Source organism: Coturnix japonica, chromosome 15 (genome assembly GCF_054131305.1).
Source record: "Coturnix japonica strain WE chromosome 15, WE-NBRP24, whole genome shotgun sequence".
Lineage (NCBI taxonomy): Eukaryota > Metazoa > Chordata > Aves > Galliformes > Phasianidae > Coturnix > Coturnix japonica.
The window spans coordinates 11,294,694-11,315,631 of NC_140677.1; the positions used below are offsets into that span (position 1 = coordinate 11,294,694).

The 20,938-nt window shown below is 38.2% G+C and overlaps 1 protein-coding gene across 2 annotated transcripts in view; it reads left to right on the forward strand.

Annotated features, from left to right (window-relative positions):
• IL17RD (interleukin 17 receptor D) overlaps positions 1-20,938 on the forward strand; it is a 52,490-nt gene that overhangs the window by 23,198 nt on the left and 8,354 nt on the right. For both annotated transcript variants that reach the window (XM_015874880.3, XM_015874879.3), the window contains 8 exons: positions 13,090-13,147; positions 15,578-15,703; positions 16,961-17,079; positions 17,531-17,651; positions 18,513-18,557; positions 18,648-18,799; positions 19,555-19,620; positions 20,098-20,152. In XM_015874880.3, the coding sequence (XP_015730366.2) occupies positions 13,090-13,147; positions 15,578-15,703; positions 16,961-17,079; positions 17,531-17,651; positions 18,513-18,557; positions 18,648-18,799; positions 19,555-19,620; positions 20,098-20,152 (742 nt within the window). The remainder of the gene's footprint in view (positions 1-13,089; positions 13,148-15,577; positions 15,704-16,960; positions 17,080-17,530; positions 17,652-18,512; positions 18,558-18,647; positions 18,800-19,554; positions 19,621-20,097; positions 20,153-20,938) is intronic.

Sequence of the window (20,938 nt, forward strand, 5' to 3'; positions counted from 1 at the left end):
TAATTAATTTTGCTTTGTGTTTTCAATCGGAGTATTTTAGTCTTAATCAAGACATGGGAACCTGGAGCTCATTTTCACTTAAAAAAAACACCAAACACCTTCCCTACCTTTATAACATAAGCTTCTTTTGAGCTTTAAACTTTGAATGTAAACAGTATTAATGTGTATTTCTAACATATTTATTTGAGTTTGTGGAACTCTAAGATAAAAACAAACTAAGGAGTAAAATCTGGGGGTACGTGAAGTTAAGAGCATTTTCTGTTTGTAATTGGTGTACATAGGGCAGTTCACTTCATCTCTTTGCACATAAAATTCAGAGTAATCTGACTTGTGGATGTCCCCTTCCCCTTCAGTTTTACCAGTTTAAAAATGACCTTCTAATTTATGCAGACTAAATTTACATGCAAATTTAGTTCACCAAGTAGGAACTCATCACCTGAGGATGTTTAGGTCCAAACTGCAAGTCTTCAGAAGTGTTACAACTGGAAGCTGTCAGCTGCTCAGCTCAGTGTAGATGTTCCAGGTGTGACTGGCCTGCATTCAGAAAGCATAAAAAACTACAACTTTAAGAGAGCTTTAATAGTCATATGCCCACTATGTCCTATTATCTTTTTTCTTTTGTGAAAGAATTCAAACTGTATGCGAACCTGTATATGTTATTTGTCATTCACCTGTGAAAACAACACTCTAATCAGCTTTTCTTACAAATACAGAAGACCTGTGGCTCTGGGAGCTGGTTTGTTTGTTTGTTTCTTTGGTCTTGTTCAGGCAGCAGCACTGTTACAGAGCAGTGAGCAGAGCACCAGGAGCTGCTGGGGACCAAACTCCCTCATGGTTTGGTAACACGGTGATGTTTGATGCTCAGGATTTCTTGGCAAGAGCCATCTTCAGTCTCTGTATTATGTAGGTGTGTCCTGGAGCATCCCAGGTAGTGTGTTGTCATAGCGTTTCTGCTGCAGTGTAAATTTACAGCTTCGTTTATCACATAGTGATCACTTCCTTGTGTAAGCAGGCCTGAAGGGATGGGTTTTCCTTTAGAAGTGCTGGAGGAGCATTGAGTGCAGCTGCCCAGGTAACAAAGGCCAGCCCTTCCCTGGCTGTCCAGGTGCTGTTCTGTGTCTTGCCCCTGAGCCCTTGTAAAGCCTGTGCTCAAAGCTTCACGTTCCTCAGATTTCCACGGGGATCAATGTTATCTCTGTCTTGGCTTGTCTCTAATTATAGGTAGCAGAAACAATATGAGGATGGAAGCTGGAACTGGTAAGTCATGAAGTTTGTGCTGAGTATAAAGGCTGCTCTGTCCAGATGAGCTTGAAACGTGGTGTGGGAAGGCAGCACTACTGCATTGCAAAGCTTGTTAGCAAAGGTTTCGAGCTTGTGCTGTGCTTCCCCTCTAAGTCTTAGAAGTATAGAATATAAATGGGTGATTTCAGGTTGATCCTGTGAGTGCGTGCAGGTCTTTAGAAGCTCAGAATGGGATTTTGAAAAAGGAGTAACTCCCATTAACTTTCCATAGGATTTGTTCTCCTTTGTGTCTTGGGTTGTAGTTGTGTTTTATATGGACTCATAGTGAAGCAGGTTGGAAAAATCTTCACATCTGCTTCCTCCCATTTGGTGCTTGCCCTTCCATCCCCACCTGTGTGAAAGCACCTTTTTAGGGAGCTGCATCATAAATCACATCACTCAGACCCTTTGGATGGAAAGTATCCCTGTGGCTTTATTTTCTTTTTCCTTCTCTACTTGGGTCAGCTGGATCGTGTGGGCAAAGTGAGATCCCAGGCTCTCGTGTGATGTGTCTTCTGCAGCATGAAGGAGCAGCTGGGGGGCTGTACAGGGAGTCAGGAGCTGCCAGGGCTCACTCTGTGCTTAAGTCAATGTTCCATGCAACTCTTTGGATACTTATTCCTACCAAATGATGGGCCAAATGTAAAGCCAGCTGCTTTAATTATCAACTAGTATCTAATGTCTGTCTTTCTGTTAACAACAGAAATGTTTTGCTAAGATACTTTTCAAAGAATATCAGTAACATCTATTCCAAAGCAGTTACCACTTTGCTTTATTGTTTACATTTTTTGTTCTAGCAAATTATTCTGGTGGTGTTTAGTAATTATCTTGACCTTAAGATACCCTTTTTCTTTTTCTTATTTTCTGTTTTTTTTTTCCTTTCTTTCTTTCTTTTTCCCTGGTAAGAGCAGTAGGTTAACAACATCACATCAGAACAGAAAACCCACAAACGAACACCTACCCCAGCCTGACCCGCAGCAGGTGAAAAGTTGTTATTCCATGCTTCTTCAGAACATGAATGGAAACAAAGGCTTTATCTTTTATTCATTAGTTGGGAATAATGCAGGTTGGGATAGCTTAGGTTTCTCCATATAGTTGCAATTGAAAAAGTAATTCGCTAATCGTGCCATTCACTTTTGGGGTTCTTTTTCAATCAGGACCACTAGCCGTGAAATGTCATGCAGAGGTTTGGAAATGGGACATTCAGCTACTAAAGAATGAGCTGCAGGGACAGAACTTTCCTTTCTTATTACATTCTGACAGTAAATGCAGGACTCAAAGCACAAAATAAATGCTAGAACAAAGCCCGGTATCATCTAACAACTTTGGATATGGTAACTATTGTTCAGCGTGGCCACACTGCATTCACTGTGTATGTTTTAGTTATGGTTTGATGTTCCCCATTCAACTGCAAAAATCAGCAGCATGCACAGTCTGGTAGTGGCAAGTTGATCTGCACTCAGAGGTGCGATGTCACCCCGCACAGTGAGCTTTCGGTGCAACAGAAAGGAGTTGTTTCCACCTTTAAGTTTTACAGTCACATCCAGGTAGTTTTCCATTTGTAGGTTAGCATTTATACTTGAGGTGGGACGTAATAGGTCTTTGCACTTAGGGCAGTGATCTAATTCCATTTTAATAGAGACCAAGTTTTAAACTGAAATGGTTTTATGTTTGGTCTTGTATTTATGTTTCCATTCAGTGACTTAGGTTTGGTTATTTATACGTTCAGTTTAACTTTGATAAGAGGAAGCCAAGTAAATGTTTTAGAGAAGTTCAGGTTCAATTAAACTTTTTTTTTTTTTTTTAATTTTTTAATTTTTTTAATTTTACTTCTGGCTTCCCAAACAAGACCACCGCTAAAGGGAACTTGTGCATGGCATTAACTTACAAGATGGGCACTTCTTGTTGTTAGAAAAGATTGTTTCCAGCAGGAAATAAGATCACTGAGTGTGCGTATCTTGAAAACATAAAAGGTTAAAATGTTGTTGTAAATGCTATTCAAGTACCTTTAAAATCAAGAGACTTTGTTTCATAGTTTGATCAAAGTCCCCAACCTGTGGCTCTGTTTTTGTTGCACACGCTGATGGTCTGTGGATAACATTACATTTTTTCAGCATGAAACCAAACACTTCAAATCCCTGAAGCAGTCTCAAATTTATGGTTAATAAAAGAATTTATTGTACCGAATGTCATCTGTTAGATCACTCTGGGAACAGAAACTGGCAGCGAGCGGACAGGAAATATTTCCATTTCAAATCACTTCAATCCTGTGGTCTGGGCAAACGTCTCTGATTTCAGGAAAAAATCACTGTGAATATCAGTGTGACAGAAGGATTTTGTTATCAAATTCTAGTCATCAACATTTTTAAGATTTTTTTTTTTTTTTTTTTCCTGCTAAACAGTGTTTTATGTCAACATTAGTAGTGTCTTGTATTTTCTGTTTCAATATTAATCCCGCATTCTTCTACCTTGACAAGATTAGTAGTTCGGTATTGTCAGAGCAATATCTGTGCACACCAAGTAAATAGCAGCTTGACAAGTTGCTGTGCCATGGCCTAACTGCTTCCTGAAGTTAGATTGAGGTATCTGTGTTTTTCATTTCTTGGGTATATTTTATGTACTTGAAAACACTGAGCTGTTCACAGAGTTAAACATAAAAATGGATACGTTCAGGAGATGGTATGACCAGGAGAAAGTGTTTTACATCCGGATCTTTAGCAGGTACTAACATCCTGACATACAGAATGTTTTTGTTTTCGTACTGTTGGGCATTTGTTATTTGCAGCAAATAAGTTAAGCTGGCATGATTGTAAGGAAGTCGTCAGAAGAGCATGTGACAAGAAAACATACAGCAGCGGCACTGTGAGTTTTAGGTGCAATAGATAATTTTTGAGCCCTTTCTTCTTCAGAATCTTAGTTTTATTTTCTGGTTTGGCTAAGGTGGAAGAAAATGGGAGGTAATGGCAGCTTTCAGAAGGTTGTGATGAAAGCTGGATGTTACCCAAACTGGGGCAGCTGATTGCTTTACCGGACCTGGCACCCTGCTTCTGGTGGGTTGGGAGCGTCGCTTTGTGGAAGGCTCAGCGTGTCGCTGCTCTACGTGTGACTTTGTTTCTCATTAAATGTTTTACATATTAGTTTTGTAAGTCTTTTCTAAGTCTCAGTGGATTACACTTTAGGTTTCAAATAGTTCTTGTCAAACTTATCAGCGCTTATTACCAGTTATCCCAATGATACTATTGCAATAACTTAACCTTGCACCTTATTACAAATCAAAACAACTCAAGCAAGTAATCCACGTGTTCTAATGTGGAAAACTGTTTGCATCTGCTTTCTTTCACAGTCAAGCCTTCACTTCTGTGTATTAGCTTGAGGTTTACTACTGTCAAGAAGTTTCTTAGGTGTACTTTGTTTTGCATCCCTGCAAATCTGAAAGACAACATTAATAGGGTCAAGACCTGTAATTTAACTCAGGTAGTTTAGAAATATTTTATTGTTCGGATGAGGACAAAAAACCCACAACAAAAAACCCACCAAGGCATTCCGCTTTTAAAGAGGGGAAAAGTTTAACCTACTTGTGTGAATATCAGCAAAGGACATCAACTGAAAGCTGAGTCATGTACACAGAGGGCATAAACACAGAGCATAAGTGTTTGTAAGCAAAGTATACATGGAAGTCCTTGCTCTGAATACTTTGCTGTCTAAAATTACTTTGTACAAACCAGAGGAAAGGAAATTCTGCTATCCTGTTTTACAGGTGGGAATCTGAGGTATAAAAGATATTGAATTCCTCAAAGTTGTAAGTAGAGAGCATGGGTAAAACAGGAAATGAATCTGTGTTTCCTGAGTCTCTGAGCTCGGAGAATCACAGACTGCTCTTCTGTTCAGAACACGGTGCAGAAGGTGCTCATGGGTTTTGTTTTTTAATGGCCAGCATTCATCACAATGAACCTGAGGCATTTCACGCAGAGGGAAAGCAAGATTAAAAATGCAGAGAGGTGGGTGGAATTAGGATCCTTCTTCTGCAGGGTTCTTTCACTTCTAAGGACTTTGTATGGAATGAGTCTGGGATCTTTCTGGTGCTGTTTCTGTGGAATGCAGAGGAAATTCTTCAGAACAGCAGAGCAGTGCTATTTGTCCTGAGGTTAAATGCTCTGTGCCATTCGTGAACTTTGGAATCATAGAATGGAAGCATAGAATCATTAAGGTAGGAAAAGACCTCTAAGATCATCCAGTCCAACCATCCACCTGGCACCAATGGCACAATCCAAAGCCCAGGCAGGTTGTGATAGAGGTGGTGTGTGACAGTGAGTTTTAGCAGTTAATGCATTTTGTGTCAAGAAGTATGTTAATTACTATGCTAGCACAGTGGTTATGAACTATCCACTTACTGCATGGGCAGAATGTGCCACCTTTGCTTTGGCTGTCTTTCAAAAGTACTTAATGTTAAATGCATAGGAAAAAGCATCTCTTAAACTATTTTACTTGTACAAGTGTATTACAAAGTGTGATATCCATAGGCTGTAACTTTTATTAGTGGAAAATGACTGCAGTCAGACTGGAGTTTCAATACTGATCCAAACATTAAATCTCTATTTAAAATTTGTATTTGGATTCCTTTTTTGGTCGTTAAAAATCTGACGGGATTCAATAGCATGTAAGGCCCAAAAGAGTTTGCCAGTGCAGATATACTTAAAACACATGCATTTCCTTGATTTTTTTCCAGCAGTAAAACTCAGCAATACTTATTGCTTTTCAGCTCCAAATACTGAGCACGTAGGAATATTTGAATGTGTTCTGTCTTTTATTCATGAGGTTATATTGTGTATTCTAATTCCTGGTGTTGGCCACCATTTGGCAGATCTTTTCCTGCCCAAGTGGCTGCAGGAGGGAGAGCCCTCCTTGGCTTGGGAGGAGGGTCAGTGCTGTTGGGTGCTGCTGCTTCCAAGTGTCTTCAGGGTGACAAGAAATGTTTGTACGGCTTTGTGTATGTTTCTGATGTCTCAAGTGAAGGTTTTTTTGGCTGCAGATACTGTGGCTGTGCTCCATATTGACTAACCAGCAGTGTATGAATTCCCTGGCAGCTGAAGCTTTAAATCTGCAGCCACCAAATGTCTGCTTGTGTCTCAAGTTCAGCCATGTGGATCATCAGCACACAGCAAGCACCGGACCCTCTAATCCGCCCTGCTGATTGTGTTACTGCTTAAGCTGTGGGAGGAATTTTCGTCGCTGTTGAACAGGACTAGACAGAGGCGTCAAGAAGAAATTTATTTGCTAGAAGCACATAGTTCAGTAGTAAGAATCTGCATTTGCATGTTTGGCTCGGGGAAGTGGGAGCAATTTATAGCTGAGAAGGGACCAAAGCTCTTACCTTTAACACCCTCAGAAGGAAGGGCGGCATAGCTGAGGCATGTTCCTGGCTCCACAGGAAGCCAGCTTATTCAGCTTGTCCATTTGCTTTGTCAAAGGAAGAAAGGGAGGAATACTTGATTGCCCTCTTGGGAAAGGGGAAGGTTTATAGGGACGGATAATTAATTTTACTACCTTCCCTTATGTAGAAGAACTTCTGAGCAAAAATAATTTTTAGTAATTGTGTTTGCTGCTGGAAACACAGTAAAAATGGAATGATCATTGTTTCTCCATATTTAAAGAAGGAAAGACTCTGATACAGTCATTATGCACTTTCTGATCTGAAAATGCAGTAATCTCCCTTCACTTTTGATAAGGAGATTATATTACACAGCTGAGAGCAGAATAAAAGTGGCACTACTTGGTATGTTCGTATTTTTGTTTCCTTCTTTGTACAGAACTTAATGCCAAAGGACTGGTTGTGTTGCTATGGAGCAGATCCCCACCTAGTTTTTCATTTTCAGAGCCTTTTAAAGTTAGATGTCTCACAGGGACAGTGACTTTGGGAAGAGACGCTTGTATCATTTCAAATAAAACTGTTTTTCACTCCATCTCCTGCAAAACTAAATTTTGTGTGAGGCATTAAGAACTCTGTTGGGGGAATGGTGAAAGATTCTTTAGAGCTGGAACACGGAGGATTTTGGCAAGTGAAGTAGCGATGGTTCCTGGAATTGAATCACTCACTAACCCTGAGCTTTAAAATCCATGGATGAGTACAATTGTATTTTGCTAAATACCCAAGAAAAGGTTTTTGTTTGTTTGTTTTAATGTTCAAAATAATTGCATTACTTCAAAGGAGGGATTAAGGTGGAACAATCCCAAATCTTGTCTATTTTGAAAGCTTCACAAGTTCGGTGGTACTCTGATCAGTACAGTGAAGTTATTGCAAAATTGCCTTGCTCTGTATCCTCCAGAATCAGATCTTTGACTTATTTATGTCTTGGTCATACAAAACTCACTTTTTTTTTCTTTTTTTTTTTTTCTTAATAAATAATATATATATTTTTGTTACAGTCATGAGCTTCTGTGAATATATGGTACTTTCCTTAGTGCTGCCTGTATATTTCATCTACGGAAGTAAGAATTAAAGTTAAGTTTCTAAGAATATGTATTTAATACTTTGCAACTACAAAGGTCTCAATGTTTTCAGCGAGTTTCTCTCAGATACAGGGAAAGGGCTGAGACTAGAGGAGGATGCTGTGTAGACTCACAGAACAGAGCTGACATGCTGTGTCAAATTTGTTGCATTCCAGCCTTTGTGCAACGTTCTGCTTTTAGAGTTTCCTTCTCTGCAGCTGTTCTTTTCATATCAAACAGATAAACTCAATCCTGTGCTACAAATGAAGTATTTCCAATTTGCTCACTCAAATGTGCAGTAAATTAAAGTTGTGATTATTTTATTTTATTTTTTTGAGGTAGAACATTTCTACCTTTGAGCTCAGCAAAGATGGAATTACAAGAAAACTTGTCTTCTTTACTCTGAAATCAAAAGACACGCAATAGTAATTTGTTGAATGACACAGTTGTTGTCTACTCTTAGCAAGGGTTTGTCTGTATAGCAGTAGCTGTATATTACATCTTCATCCATGCAGAGTACTTGGACAAGCATGCTAACAAGTTTGATTTACAAATTTGGTGCACTAAGTGAGATGGAGATCACACTGTTATGTGATGCATGTAAGAGTCATGTGAGAGAGCCCCAGTGAGAGAAAACAGAGGTGATGGAAAAGGTGTAACATGGCCTTCCATTTCAAGATTAATTAAGAGTTATTAAATGGCCAGTATTATATGAAAAAAAAAAAAAAAGGCAAAAAATTATTCATCTATTGTCATTATGTAGGTTACACTGAAAGGAGAAACCAGGATCTCTTTGGCTCTTCTACTTGATAGTTAATTAATATAAACATGGCCATGTACCTTTTCCCTGTTCTTTAAGGCAAGCTGGTAAGCATAAAGTGTAAGCTACCCTTCCACACTGCCTTTTTTAAGAGCAGTGATGAAGATGGCCAGGGTTGAGGCCTAATAGAAAGATAGTTCTACTGTATTTTTATCTTTCTGTGTGTCCATTGGTTGTGTGGTTCTATTTTATTTTATCTTTAGGTAGGATGCACTGTAACCAGTAATTCTCTATTCAGTTCCACCAGAAAGTCCTACTGACCCCGTGAAGCTGACTGTCATACAAACATATCGCATGTTTTAGGGACCACGTCATCCTCTGATAGGATTGAAGCCAACAGCTGCTAATGGTGGAGGGAACCTGAGGAAACCATCTCAAGCTGAAATGGCAAAAGAATATGTTCAAACAAAATGAAGTTACCTTTTGGAAGGTCGACCATAAAACCATGGTTAATGCCGCGATTTTGTAAAAAGAAAGATATTTAAGTGAAAAGTGAAATGACTGATGGAGAAAACAGGCGATTAAAGCTAAATGTGGCTGCAGGAGGTAATTATGTCACTGACTTCAGCAGAATTAATTGTACATGCTCAAACTGGGGATGAATGTGGCTCAAAACGCTGAAATTGGGGGTTTCCTCAAGGAATGCTGTGATTCTGTACTGACTTCCCACTCAAAAACATGTTTTTTCATCTTTCCATTTCCCACATTTTTCTTTTGGATTTTCCTACAGCTCTGGAAGTTATCACGTTGATCTTTCTTTTTTTTTCTTACTACCAGTAATTTTCCTTAGAACAATCTGAGATATTCACTTCATTTTTGTATGATCTCACTGCCGAAATGGCTGATGGACCACAGAGATAACTTTTTTTCTGAAGGCTGAATGTTATAAATTTAGCCACTCTGAACAACTTTTAAACTATAGCTGTTAATTTCTTTCTTATCTGCTTAGCGTAATTTTTACATCATCGTTGTCAGTGAAGGTATAACCTTGGGAAGGGAGGTGAAAGCACCAATGTATTAAATAGTGCTTTGTCATTTGGGGTGTCTGAACTACTCCTGTGTTCATTGTTGGGATGGATGTTTGCTTTTTGACATTTCTTTGTGCTCCTGAATGAGTCATTTTTGTTTCTTCCTTTTTCCTTCCCAATATGTTGTTTATAATGAAGTAAAAACAATGTTCTGCTTTTCATACCTCAGTGGATTCAGGATGCAGTTGCACTGTGGTCAGTGGAGTGTACGGTCGGTGGTTGTATAGCAAAAATGAGGGTGAGTTTTGTATTCTGCTGGAGTGATCTGAATCGCAGGTGTTAATTCATCTTCATTGATGGCTGTGGAAATAGAAAATATCCTAATTTGTTGGAAAACATTGAGAAAGCTTCAAAATGAAAATAGCAGATGTACAATCTACAGCCTGGAGTTTAGAGTCTACTAAGCAGTGAGTATGGTAAGCGCTGATTATTCGTCTGATGTTAGAGTTCAGAAACAATTGTCCCTTCACTTTGCCTCGGGGGAGCGTGAAATGAGGACCATGTGTGCATTGATTAGCAACATTCGAGAGATGAATCACGATTGCTGTTTTGGTCTGGTGCACAAGGCTCTGCTTGAGGGGTCGTGATTTCCTACCTTTCCCAGATCTCTGTAATTACTGCGAGCATGGATCTCCTTTCCTTGTACTGATGTTGTAGTGGCGGCCTGAGGACGCCTATTCACACACATAATTGCCTTTCTTGAATGAAGGGATGTTTGCTCAAAAAAACTGAACGTGTAGGTATACTTAAGTATTGTTTGTAAGGGCAGTTGTCAGAGGGCGATTCTGAGATCACCTACTGCATCTCTGTCAGGAACTGTCAAATATGGATGCAAAAAAGTAGTACTTTCAGCTTGTCAGAGGATGTGAAGCACTGTATGTTTCAAATTAAAAGGAAGAGGAAGAAGTTCAACGACAGAAAATCTGATTATTTTCTTTTCATTCCGTTGTATTTAACTTCCATTGTATCTGCTGCCTGGCAGTAGTTAAACGTAGTTTTTCTCTGACACGAACAGTTCCTGCTGTTAACATTTTCTTTAGTTTTTATTTCTGGAAGTGGAGTTCTATGTCTGTTCCTCTCCAGACCAGTAATTAGTAGAAAGTGTAGGTGTAGGTGCATTTCATTAATGAGAAGGTACCGTGTATGTAGGTAAAGTATCAGAAAATTGCAAAAACAAACAAAAGTGGAGATTGTCTTTGCATAATAGTCTTTGTCTCTCGTGAATAGTCACACTGTTTCACGTCGAAGCACGGAGTCTTGAAGTGAAATGCCCGCACATGCCTTATCAGCCCAGTCAGTCAGTGAGTCATTCTTCAGGAGATGAGGTGTATTAATGTTATGCAGAGCTGTGCTAATTGAAGATATCGTAGGATCTTAACCTTCACTGTTGATGTAGGTTGAGCAACAGTTCCAACATTAATCTCTGTGACTTGAGGTATGCGTTCTGTGATGGAAATTCTTTCGGACTTCCTTGCCTAATAGAGAAGAGGGATTTGGATTTTGCTTCTCATGTTTTCCACAGAATTCCATGTTTTGATCTCATGTGCTGTGAGACTGAATGTTTCTATAGAGAACAGCCCCCCACCTCCATTTTTTGGCAATCAAGATTATTTGTAACTTAATCTGTGTGCATTTCAACCTGGATTATCAGTTTAGGGATTGGTGCTCTGTACTTAGAAGATGTTTTGGCTATTTTCTTTACTATGTGTGCCTCCTCAGTCCCTGTGTGTAGAAGTATGTGGAACAAAGGGATTTTTTGGACAAATGCTCAGAATAAGCTAAAAACTGTGTGTAAATTCACCAAATGTTAGTGGTTAATTAACTAAGAGTGTGGGGCCCTAGGGCTGTAACATCAGTATTTATAGTTTTAAAGTAAGGTGCTCTAAACAAATTGTCTTAGTAATAAGCCATTTAAATAGCATGCCAACTTTATGGCTTAAACAGGAGGGAGCGCTTCCTGGAGGAACCTTTGGCTCCCAGCAGGAAGGACTTGGAGGATAACTAGCAAAGTATGGTTCTTGTGTTCTAACTTAAAACTTGTGTGACAATTACCTAGTCCAACATCTAAAGGTGCTTCTCACTCTTTCCCAAATTTCTACAGCCTTTCTGCACTTTTTACTTTTGAATGTGATAATAAAGGAACAAATGAATGAAAATAATGGTGCTGATTTTCAGTGGGGGTTTGGTGGTTATTTCTCATCCTCAGAGCTTCAGCATTGTGACCTTAAGAGTTAAGCAGAACTGAATGTCTGCCTTTGCTCACTGATATGAAGTTAGTGAATTTCTCTCTTTTCTTTTTTTGTCATTTTTTTTTTTTTTTTCATGTTTGATCATCAAACACATGTGGTGTCTTTGTTTTGCTGGAGTTGGTTAAATGGGATTTCTGTAGCTTAAGAGGAACAGGAAATGTTTCAAAAGAGAAAAGATATTAGTAGAAAAGTTAAGACTTGGGGGGGAAAAAAATGGACACCTTCCTGTTTTAGGAAGCATTTTTGTATAACAGCTTGTTTAATGCCAAACTAAATCAAAGCTAAACAAATGCAAAGCCACCTGAGAAGAAAGTGAGATTACAAGAATGACTTCCAAGGGTACTATTAAGATCTGCTTTGCTTTTGTTCTTTATATGCTATTTTATATATATATATATTAAGGTGTCTTCACTCATACTTTGTTCTTCATTCTGATCACTTGCCCCTGAGATGCAGCACATGTTTATGCGATTCTGATGGCTTCTGCTTACAGTTGGAGTCCTCCTATGCTTATTCTTCTCTTCACATTGTAGCAATAACCCCAAATTTAAATACAATTCCATGAAAAGGGTAGTGGTTTGTTTCTTGTTTGTTTTTTAAAATAATGGATATTTGCATTTCAAGAAATGATTTCCCCCAGGTAACTCAGTGTTATAGTTTGGAATGCTGGGCCTTCCAAACTATGGGCACAGTGGGGGGCAGTGGGGTGGTTCTGATGGCACCTTAGTTCTGTGATGTTGAGCAAGATGTGGCGTGTTTTGGTAATGTTTCAGGAAAAATTATAAAGTATTTGATCAAAACAATGTCTGATATGGAAGATATCTGATATTTCTGCAGTACGCATGCCTACTGGAAACGTGAGAGATGTGTAGGTTGCTCCAAAAGCAACGCCTCCTATTTATTTCCACAGAAACTATAGCAGATGCAATGAGCACAATAACACAATTATTTGATAGAGCAAATTACCAGCTACAGAATGCTATTTTTCAACATAGCCCCTTAGTAATGTTGTGCTGGGAATGTTGGTGGCAGGAATGTGCAACCTGGTCTGTCACTGTTTGTGTTCAGATTGTCTGACTGATGGTTGCCTAAACAGAAGGAAAGAAATAATGAGTTCTGTCTGTTATTGTCCAAAACGCTACTTACAAAGAAGGAATGTTCAAAATAGCTTTAGTTGTTGTTGTTGTTGCTTAATTCACATTATTTTCTTGATATTTCTCTACAGGGCCTGTCATCTGTCACCAAGAGCAATGGGCTTCTCAATATCACCTTTAAATATGACAGTAAGTAGAAAATTTGCACTTTATTTACAAAAATCAAGTATGCAGTCTCAGTATGTAGCCCCTTCTCTCTTAAAAACGGCTCTAAGAGTAACATGAGCTCTTTAGTTTTGAAACAACCTTCAAGTCTACATTTGTTTCTTCTCAGAGGGTCTTCCTTCCTCTATTTCACTGATTAGAGTAAGTTGGTCTAATCATCTGTAATAGTTTCGCTATCAGAGTGTTTACCCAGAGCATTGGTCAGAGAATTATAAAGACTGTTTTCATTCTGTTGAATAATGCAGCCATTAAAAGCCTTACACGGAAATTTGTGAGTGGCCATCGTCAGTATAAGCTCAATGTACAGATAAAGAGAAGGTCCCAGTTTACAGTAGCAGTGTTTGTCTTAATGCCAGTGCAAGTTCCATCCATCCATTCCTCTCCCCCACTTTTATTTTGGTCTACTCAAATAATTCATTCTCATCATCCATACATTCCTCAATTTAATACTAACTTCTGAATCTGGAATCTTTCACTGTGAATTCATTTTTTTTATCTAATCTTAAAGAAATGAGCAAAATTTAAGCACATCAGATTGTTCAAGAGATAACTACATACAAGTTACCATTTGTTATCTGCACAAAGAACAACAGTAAGAAATATCAGTTGGAGCAGAGATCCCTGCAGTTATTTCACACAATGGAGTCTGTTGAAGTCCCAGTATCTGTCACATTTTTTTCCACTAATTCTGGCACCAGGAACTGTAATTAACCAATGGCAAGTGTTAATTCAGAGCTCTGCTGGCACTGCACACTTCCTGAATGAAGGCGTTATTTGAGTTACGCAAAGAGGTCCCTGATATCAAGGCTAAAATGTTCATATAATGTGGAAATACATTCTACAATTGACTAAGCCAGCATAAAGCAGATTGCGGCTTGCTAGCTGTGATTTAAAGGCTCTTAGTTTGCCACGCAGCAACTCTAATGAGCTCAGTTTTACGTTCTTCTATTAGTTGGTTCGTTTATTTATTCAGGTGAAAAACAAATGTTTGTATGTTTTAGTACTTCAACTGTATTAAAGTAAAATAAGTGATTTCCTGAAAAAGCTTTTCCCATGTTGTTTTCTTCCTAAATCTGTTGTTGTTTGGAAATGTAAATCAGTGACTTGCAGCCAAACCTCAGACATTTGTGCTATAATGCATTCTGGCGAATTATCATTTGACCAGAGATTTTAGTAACCAGGATCCAAAATGCTGTACTTGCTATTAATTAGTTCCAGACCCAGCAAAAGCTGTTACTTCAAAGTTTCCATTGAAAGAGATGCTCTGTTCTCTGAAGAGGAAGTTCATGCTGTCGTTCCATTCACTCATAGCAACAGAATTCTACAAACAGCAGAGTAAATACCAATTGCCCAGCTTGTGGAAAGAGCAATGTTGTACGAGCTGTTCTGTTTTTAATTGTGGGGCAGTTACGTACAAGACCACTTACCATCATTGTTTGGAGCAGAAGAGTCATTTTCTAAAACTACTTTTTACTTAGCTATTTTCTCCCTTGTTTAGGGAGCACACATCTGAATTAAATTCCAGTTTCTTGTATTGGTTTATTATAGCACTTTATTTATTTATTTTTTACAAGCTGCACATGCAAATGCAAACCATATGTGTTATATCTGGATTTTCAGGTTTAGCATCAGTACGGAATGGGTGGCAGAGAAGTAGCCAATGTCAGACAGTATCTGTGGTTCTTCTTGGGCACCAGTTCTAAAACTTGACATGGTCATTGCTGACCGGTGTCTGGCCACTCAGCAGCGTTCTCTTGCTCTGTGCTGTGTGTGTGCACAAATTAAATGACAGTCCTTACATTTGGAGTAATTATTGAAAATAAATGCTCTTTAGGGATTTCCAAAATATGCCATTTTTACACCCCATGATACAGGCTGCTCTGGCATTATGAAATTGCTTCTTTGGCATCCAGGAAATGAGGCTTTGGCAGCTGGTCAAAGTGGTTGTGCTCAGTGACCTCTGGAGTTTTGAACTGTTTTTCATTGTTCTAAGACAAAAGCTTCATGTTGATTTACTGTGCGGTATTTATTTATTTTACAAAATAAATAGTATGCGTGACTTTGCTCAGTGTTGAAGAAATGTTAGAGAAATTAACTTCTTTATTCACATGGATAAATGTGGGCCTTGCTGGAAACTGAATAATCTTCGAAATTCTACTCTAATGAGGCACAAGAGTCACGTTGAATTAGGTTGCCCAGAGATGTTCTGGAAACTCTGACCCTGGAGACATTCAAGGCCAGGCTGGACCAAGCACTGAGCAGCCTGATCAAGCTGTGAATGTCCCTGTTCATTGCAGGGGAGTGGACTAGATGAACTTCAGAGGTCCCTTCCAACTCTGAGGATTCTGTGAACTCATATGTTTCTCTTAGAGCACTATTTCTCTGTGTTTTCAGACTGCACTCCTTACCTGAATTCAGTGGGAAAGCATGTGATTGGAGATGTGCAGAATATAACAATCAGTCAGTATGCATGTTATGAACAAGTTGCAGTCACAATACTTTGGACAGCAAATGCCATTGGTAAGTAGTAAAGTGAACTAATTCATCATGTCTTTGGTATAATGAATTCTTGCTGATCGGTATCAGTCAAAATAACTAAATTATGCTCAGAAGCATTGAAGAAGACTCTGTTCTCTGTTGTCTGATCAGAGGTTAATCCTCTGAGAATCACGAAGGCAGAACTGCTTTGGAAACATCTTGGGTGATGCAGAGACTGGACACTTTCATGGCCTTCATGTAAGCACAGACAGTGCTTTCATTCCATGGAGAGTTAGGAACACATTGGGCATGGCCCTTCCTTTACACAAGATTAATAAGATTATAAAACATATAAGAAATACATCTATTGGATGGCTTTTTATTTCTTTTTTTTTACAAGTATAGTATAAAATCAGGTTAATCTGTGTTGATTCTTCTGTCATTTACCTTACAAAAATAGCGTCTGTGCCTCAGATAAATGGGTTCTGCCATATGTAATGCTATTTAATGTATGGAATTAGATGGAGTAATGGTAATTAGTCTTGAAGGACTGTGCAGTGACTTTGACACCTGAGCCACAAAACTGTCACAGCATAACACTGATACTGTGCTGTGACATTTCTATCACCATGACTCAGTTCAGTCATTTCATTAAGTAACGCCATGATGAGAACACTGCAAAGAAATGCAAAGGCTGTGCTGAGAACTGGTTGTTAGAGGAGTTTGAAAACAATGGGTGTAGTTCTGGCATTACTTAGAGATAACTGGACGTGTGAACTGACTGGAATAGATTCCATTCCTTCTAAGTCAAGTTTTCTGTTAAGCTGCACTATTCTAGTAACAAAGAGATTGCAATAACTGCTTTCCCTTTAAAGTGATGGTTGAAAATTTGTATGAATATGTTATGAAGATGTATTCCTGTAATTTGCTAGCAAACTGTTACGTTGTATTGCAAATCATGGAAGTACAAAGTTACTATAAAGTGTATTGCTGGTGAAGGAACTGATTATTTATATTGCAGTGATAATTTGGAAGCCTCAGCTGTAATGGGAGTCCCTCTGCCATAAGTATTACACTGGTGTGTGGTAATTACAGCCTATGCCAGAGACTGAATTCTAAACAGGCAAGATAATGTGGGAAGAACTGACGTCATAACAAGTATTAAAACACAAACATATTTCATGTGAGGGTTAGGATTTAGATGTAAAGAGAAATGGAACTATCTTCATATCATCACGTAAAATATCATTGAATGCACTTTGAAATCTTAGTCTGTTTTAAATCCTCTGCTGTTTGCAGGGATTGAATACCTGAGAGGATTCCGAGTAATACTTGAAGAGTTGAAATCAGAGGGAAGGCAATGTCAGCAGATGATTTTAAGAGATCCAAAGCAGCTCAGCCCAAGTTGTAAAAGAACAGTAAGTGCTTTTGTTCAAGAAATACTTCACTGTTGCTTGTGTGTGTTATCTTGAACGTTTTTATATGCTGTTTATAAATTTGTATGTATGTTTAGATAGATATGTAATTAATGTGATGCTTACTAGGATGGAGTTTGCTTCCCAATGCTGTTGTTCTCTAATGAACACTTGTTGACCTGGAGATAGATCTGCTCCCCTTCTTTAGGAGCTTTCCTGAGGCCTGAAACTGTCACAAAATTGTTTGGGGTGACTGTGGGGTACAGGTTACACCTGTTACACCTGTAACAAGTCCTCATCCCAACTCTGTGTGAAGTTCCCTTAATGTTGCAGTGGAGGGAGAGAGAAAAGTTTTTGAATGTATTCACTAATACTCACGTTTGCAGATCTTTGGGCTTATTCTGAAGGGAAATGTCTTTAACTAAATTTTTTTCAATCTTGTGTTTTTGTGTAGGGAATGGAATCTAATCCCTTTGCAAATCTGAAGTTTGAAACAGATTACTTTGTAAAGATTGTGCCTTTTCCTTCCATTAAAAATGAAAGTAATTATCACCCATTCTTTTTCCGAACTCGACGTAAGTATTGCATACAATGCAGTATTGCATGCCATTTCTTTCCCCTCCTTTTGTTTTGTTTTCAGAAATGGCTTTTCTGATGTGAAAGAATAGCTTTTCATGTAAAACACGATAATGTCAGGGGAGTCTGGGTTAAGATAGTTATTGATGTAGGCTTTGAAAGAAGAGCTGGGTTTTAAGGAGAAAGAAATTGAATTCCAGTGATTATTCTGTAGAGTATAAGTCATATTAACCACCAGCTAGAGGGAGGGTCTCAGAAAGGCCAATAACTGCCTGACATCTGCCTGCAGCAGGATTACGGTCTTTGTTCTCAGGAACATTTGACTCATGAAAGAGGTTCATTCCTTTTCTTCCCTTCTCTGGACACTGTGAACAAGCTCAAATTGTCTTTGCTTTTGAGATCAGTTTCAAAAATGGGTAAATGGGTATGCAGAGGGGTAGGTACAGATGAAGGCATATGAAACGAGGTAGCAACCAATCAAGTTGACTTTCTCAGAATTACTTAGCAATTAGCAATTCTTATTGCAGCCTACTGAGTAAACTCATCAATGCCTAAATAGAATTAAATAGACTCTAACTGTGAGCACCAATTTGGGTAAAATGTTGATATTTGTCCCACTAAAGATTACTATTTTCCATTTACTAACCCTGTGTATCTCATTTAAAGATGAGAAAGGACTTGAATCATAACACAGAAGCTGGGTTTGCAAAATCTATTCACTCTGGACATATGACAGACTGGAAAAGAAATGGGAGTACTGACTTTAAAAGGCTGAAATAACTCCTTCATTTGCATTTTATTTTTGTGCTCGCATAGCATGTGGATGCTCTGTCATTAATACCTTCTACCTGTACTTTCAGCATGTGAATTATTGCTACAGCCAGAAAATCTCATCTGCAAACCTTGTAAGTAAAACATAACACTTTCTGTATACTTATAAAAAGTTACTGCCCTTGAAGAGTCACTTGCCAGTTTATGAATGTTTTCTCTGACAGACTGGAAGCCACGGAATCTGAATGTTACCCAGCAGGGTTTTAATATGCATGTGTCTTTTGATCATGCTCCCCACAACTTTGGATTTAGATATTACTTTCTTCATTACAAACTGAAGCATGAAGGGCCGTTCAAGCAAAAGACCTGCAAGCAGGTACGTCACTGTGTTTTGCAACTCTCAAAAGCAGAAAAATCATTCAAAAGGTTTTATGGAAACTTATTACAGAATGCGATCACTTTGAAAATCTTAAACTATTTGGTGCTATTTGTGTAAGTATCTGTTGTGTTGTGATAGCACCCATCAATCAAAACAACAGTTGAGTGCTCGGTGCTTCTGAATACTGTAAGCAAATGAGAAGAGGCTGTTATCTCTTGTTATACAACTGATCAGTACTTCAAACTGCATCTTATGACATTTGTTAAATGTTCCTTCCAATTAAGTGATTTTTTTATCTCCACACCAAATTTTACCACTGGACAGATTGCCCATTTGAGATGGTATCACCGGGTACTGCTCATTTCACTTTGAGTGTAGAATTAGGTTCTCTTTGATTTTCTAGATGTCTTTCTATGGGTGCTGCAATTTGCTGTATTGTTTTCCTTACCTTTGGTTATTATTCAATGGCAAATTTGATCTCAGTGGACAACCTTTGAAAACTGCTTTGTTGTTTGTTTTTTTTTTTTTTTAATGGATAATTAATCATATTCTAGCTTTGCAAGCAGAGGATTGTAGTCCTTGCATATTTGAGTAGAGACTTAGTTGAGCTGGTTTAAGATATTCTAATACAGAAGAGCACCCTACATTTCTAAATCAATATGAATGTGTTTTACATTATATTTAAAAAGTATGAGTATGTACTTAAGAGTATTTTCTGGGGCTTTTTTGTTTTTGTTTTTTTTTTAATGTAGGATCAAAACACGGATACTACAAGTTGTATTCTTCAGAATGTAACTCCAGGGGATTATATAATCGAGGTAATGTTTACAGAGTCATTTGTACTGCAGCAGAATGAATGTATTCATGGAGGAATTAAGTGAAATTAAAGTCAAAGTCTTTCGTAACTTCAGTCATCCCTACTGACGTACCTTGGCCAAATAAAGGTTTTAGATCGTTCTTGACCTTTCCATAGTTTGGCTTCTCTAAGCGCATAGTGCTTTCAGTTGTGCCTTCAAGTGGAATTCTGAGCCTGGGCCATTTTCTACTATGCTTGAAAGTTATGTCTCTTTTGATGGATGACAATACATGCACTGTAAAGTTAGTATCAGGACAATAAGCTACGTACTGCCAAAGACAAATGAGGTCACTGGTTAGTACTTTTTGGTGCTCTTTAACCGTATCTTTTTGAACAGTAAGTTTCTCATCAGGTTGTGGAAGCTGTTATAGTTGTTTCAATACTGCAGAAAATAAAATGAGATTTCCACAAAATAAAATTCAACTTTTGCCTTCCAAAGCTGGTCGACGACACCAATACAACAAGAAAAACAATGCACTATGCACTAAAACCAGGTATGAACATTGCTTTTTAAATACTATGCCTTATGAATTTAGATTGTCTTGGAAATAAATGTTGATTTGGCATAACTGTTCACTGTAATTAAGACTGCTAATGCAAATGGGGTATGATCTTTTGACCAAATGAAAAGAGAGCATGCTTATATATAAGCATCTACCTTTCTATATGTTTACATTTAGTGCAGTTTAGATAAAGATATAAGTGGAAGTAGTTGTGGTTTCATCACTTTTGTTATTCATATAGATATGAAAATTCATAATCTGTACCTTAATAGTGAACAAACAGTGCATGCAGTAGTGTGGAAGTAATGTAATGAAACTATTAGTGCAGCCTGAACACATTACCTGGCTATGCACTTCAGCCCTGAAATGAAATTAAGCAATATGCAAAATCTATTGGTTGAATGCTTGGCCTATCATTGAGAAATTAAATGAGGATTTCTCAGTATAACTGCAGACCTAAAGCATAGCCCTAGGGGAAGGCAGTAGACACAATGGACTGATGCAAAGTCTTTGTAGGAAGCTGCTATTTGAGCTTTCTGGAATGGAAACAGCTGAAATGATTCTTGTGTAACCCGTTAAAAATATAACTCACTCCCTCACCATGAGGGGGCAGTATGCAGAAAGCACTTGTTACTGACATTAGTTGCTCTAATGCTGCAGTTATCAGGACAGTAAGCATAAAACCTATTTTAAATGGAGCAGAACATCTTGTTTGAATTTACTGTACATTTGCAAATTACCTGATAATGATCTGATGCAACAATTTTACATTCGCAG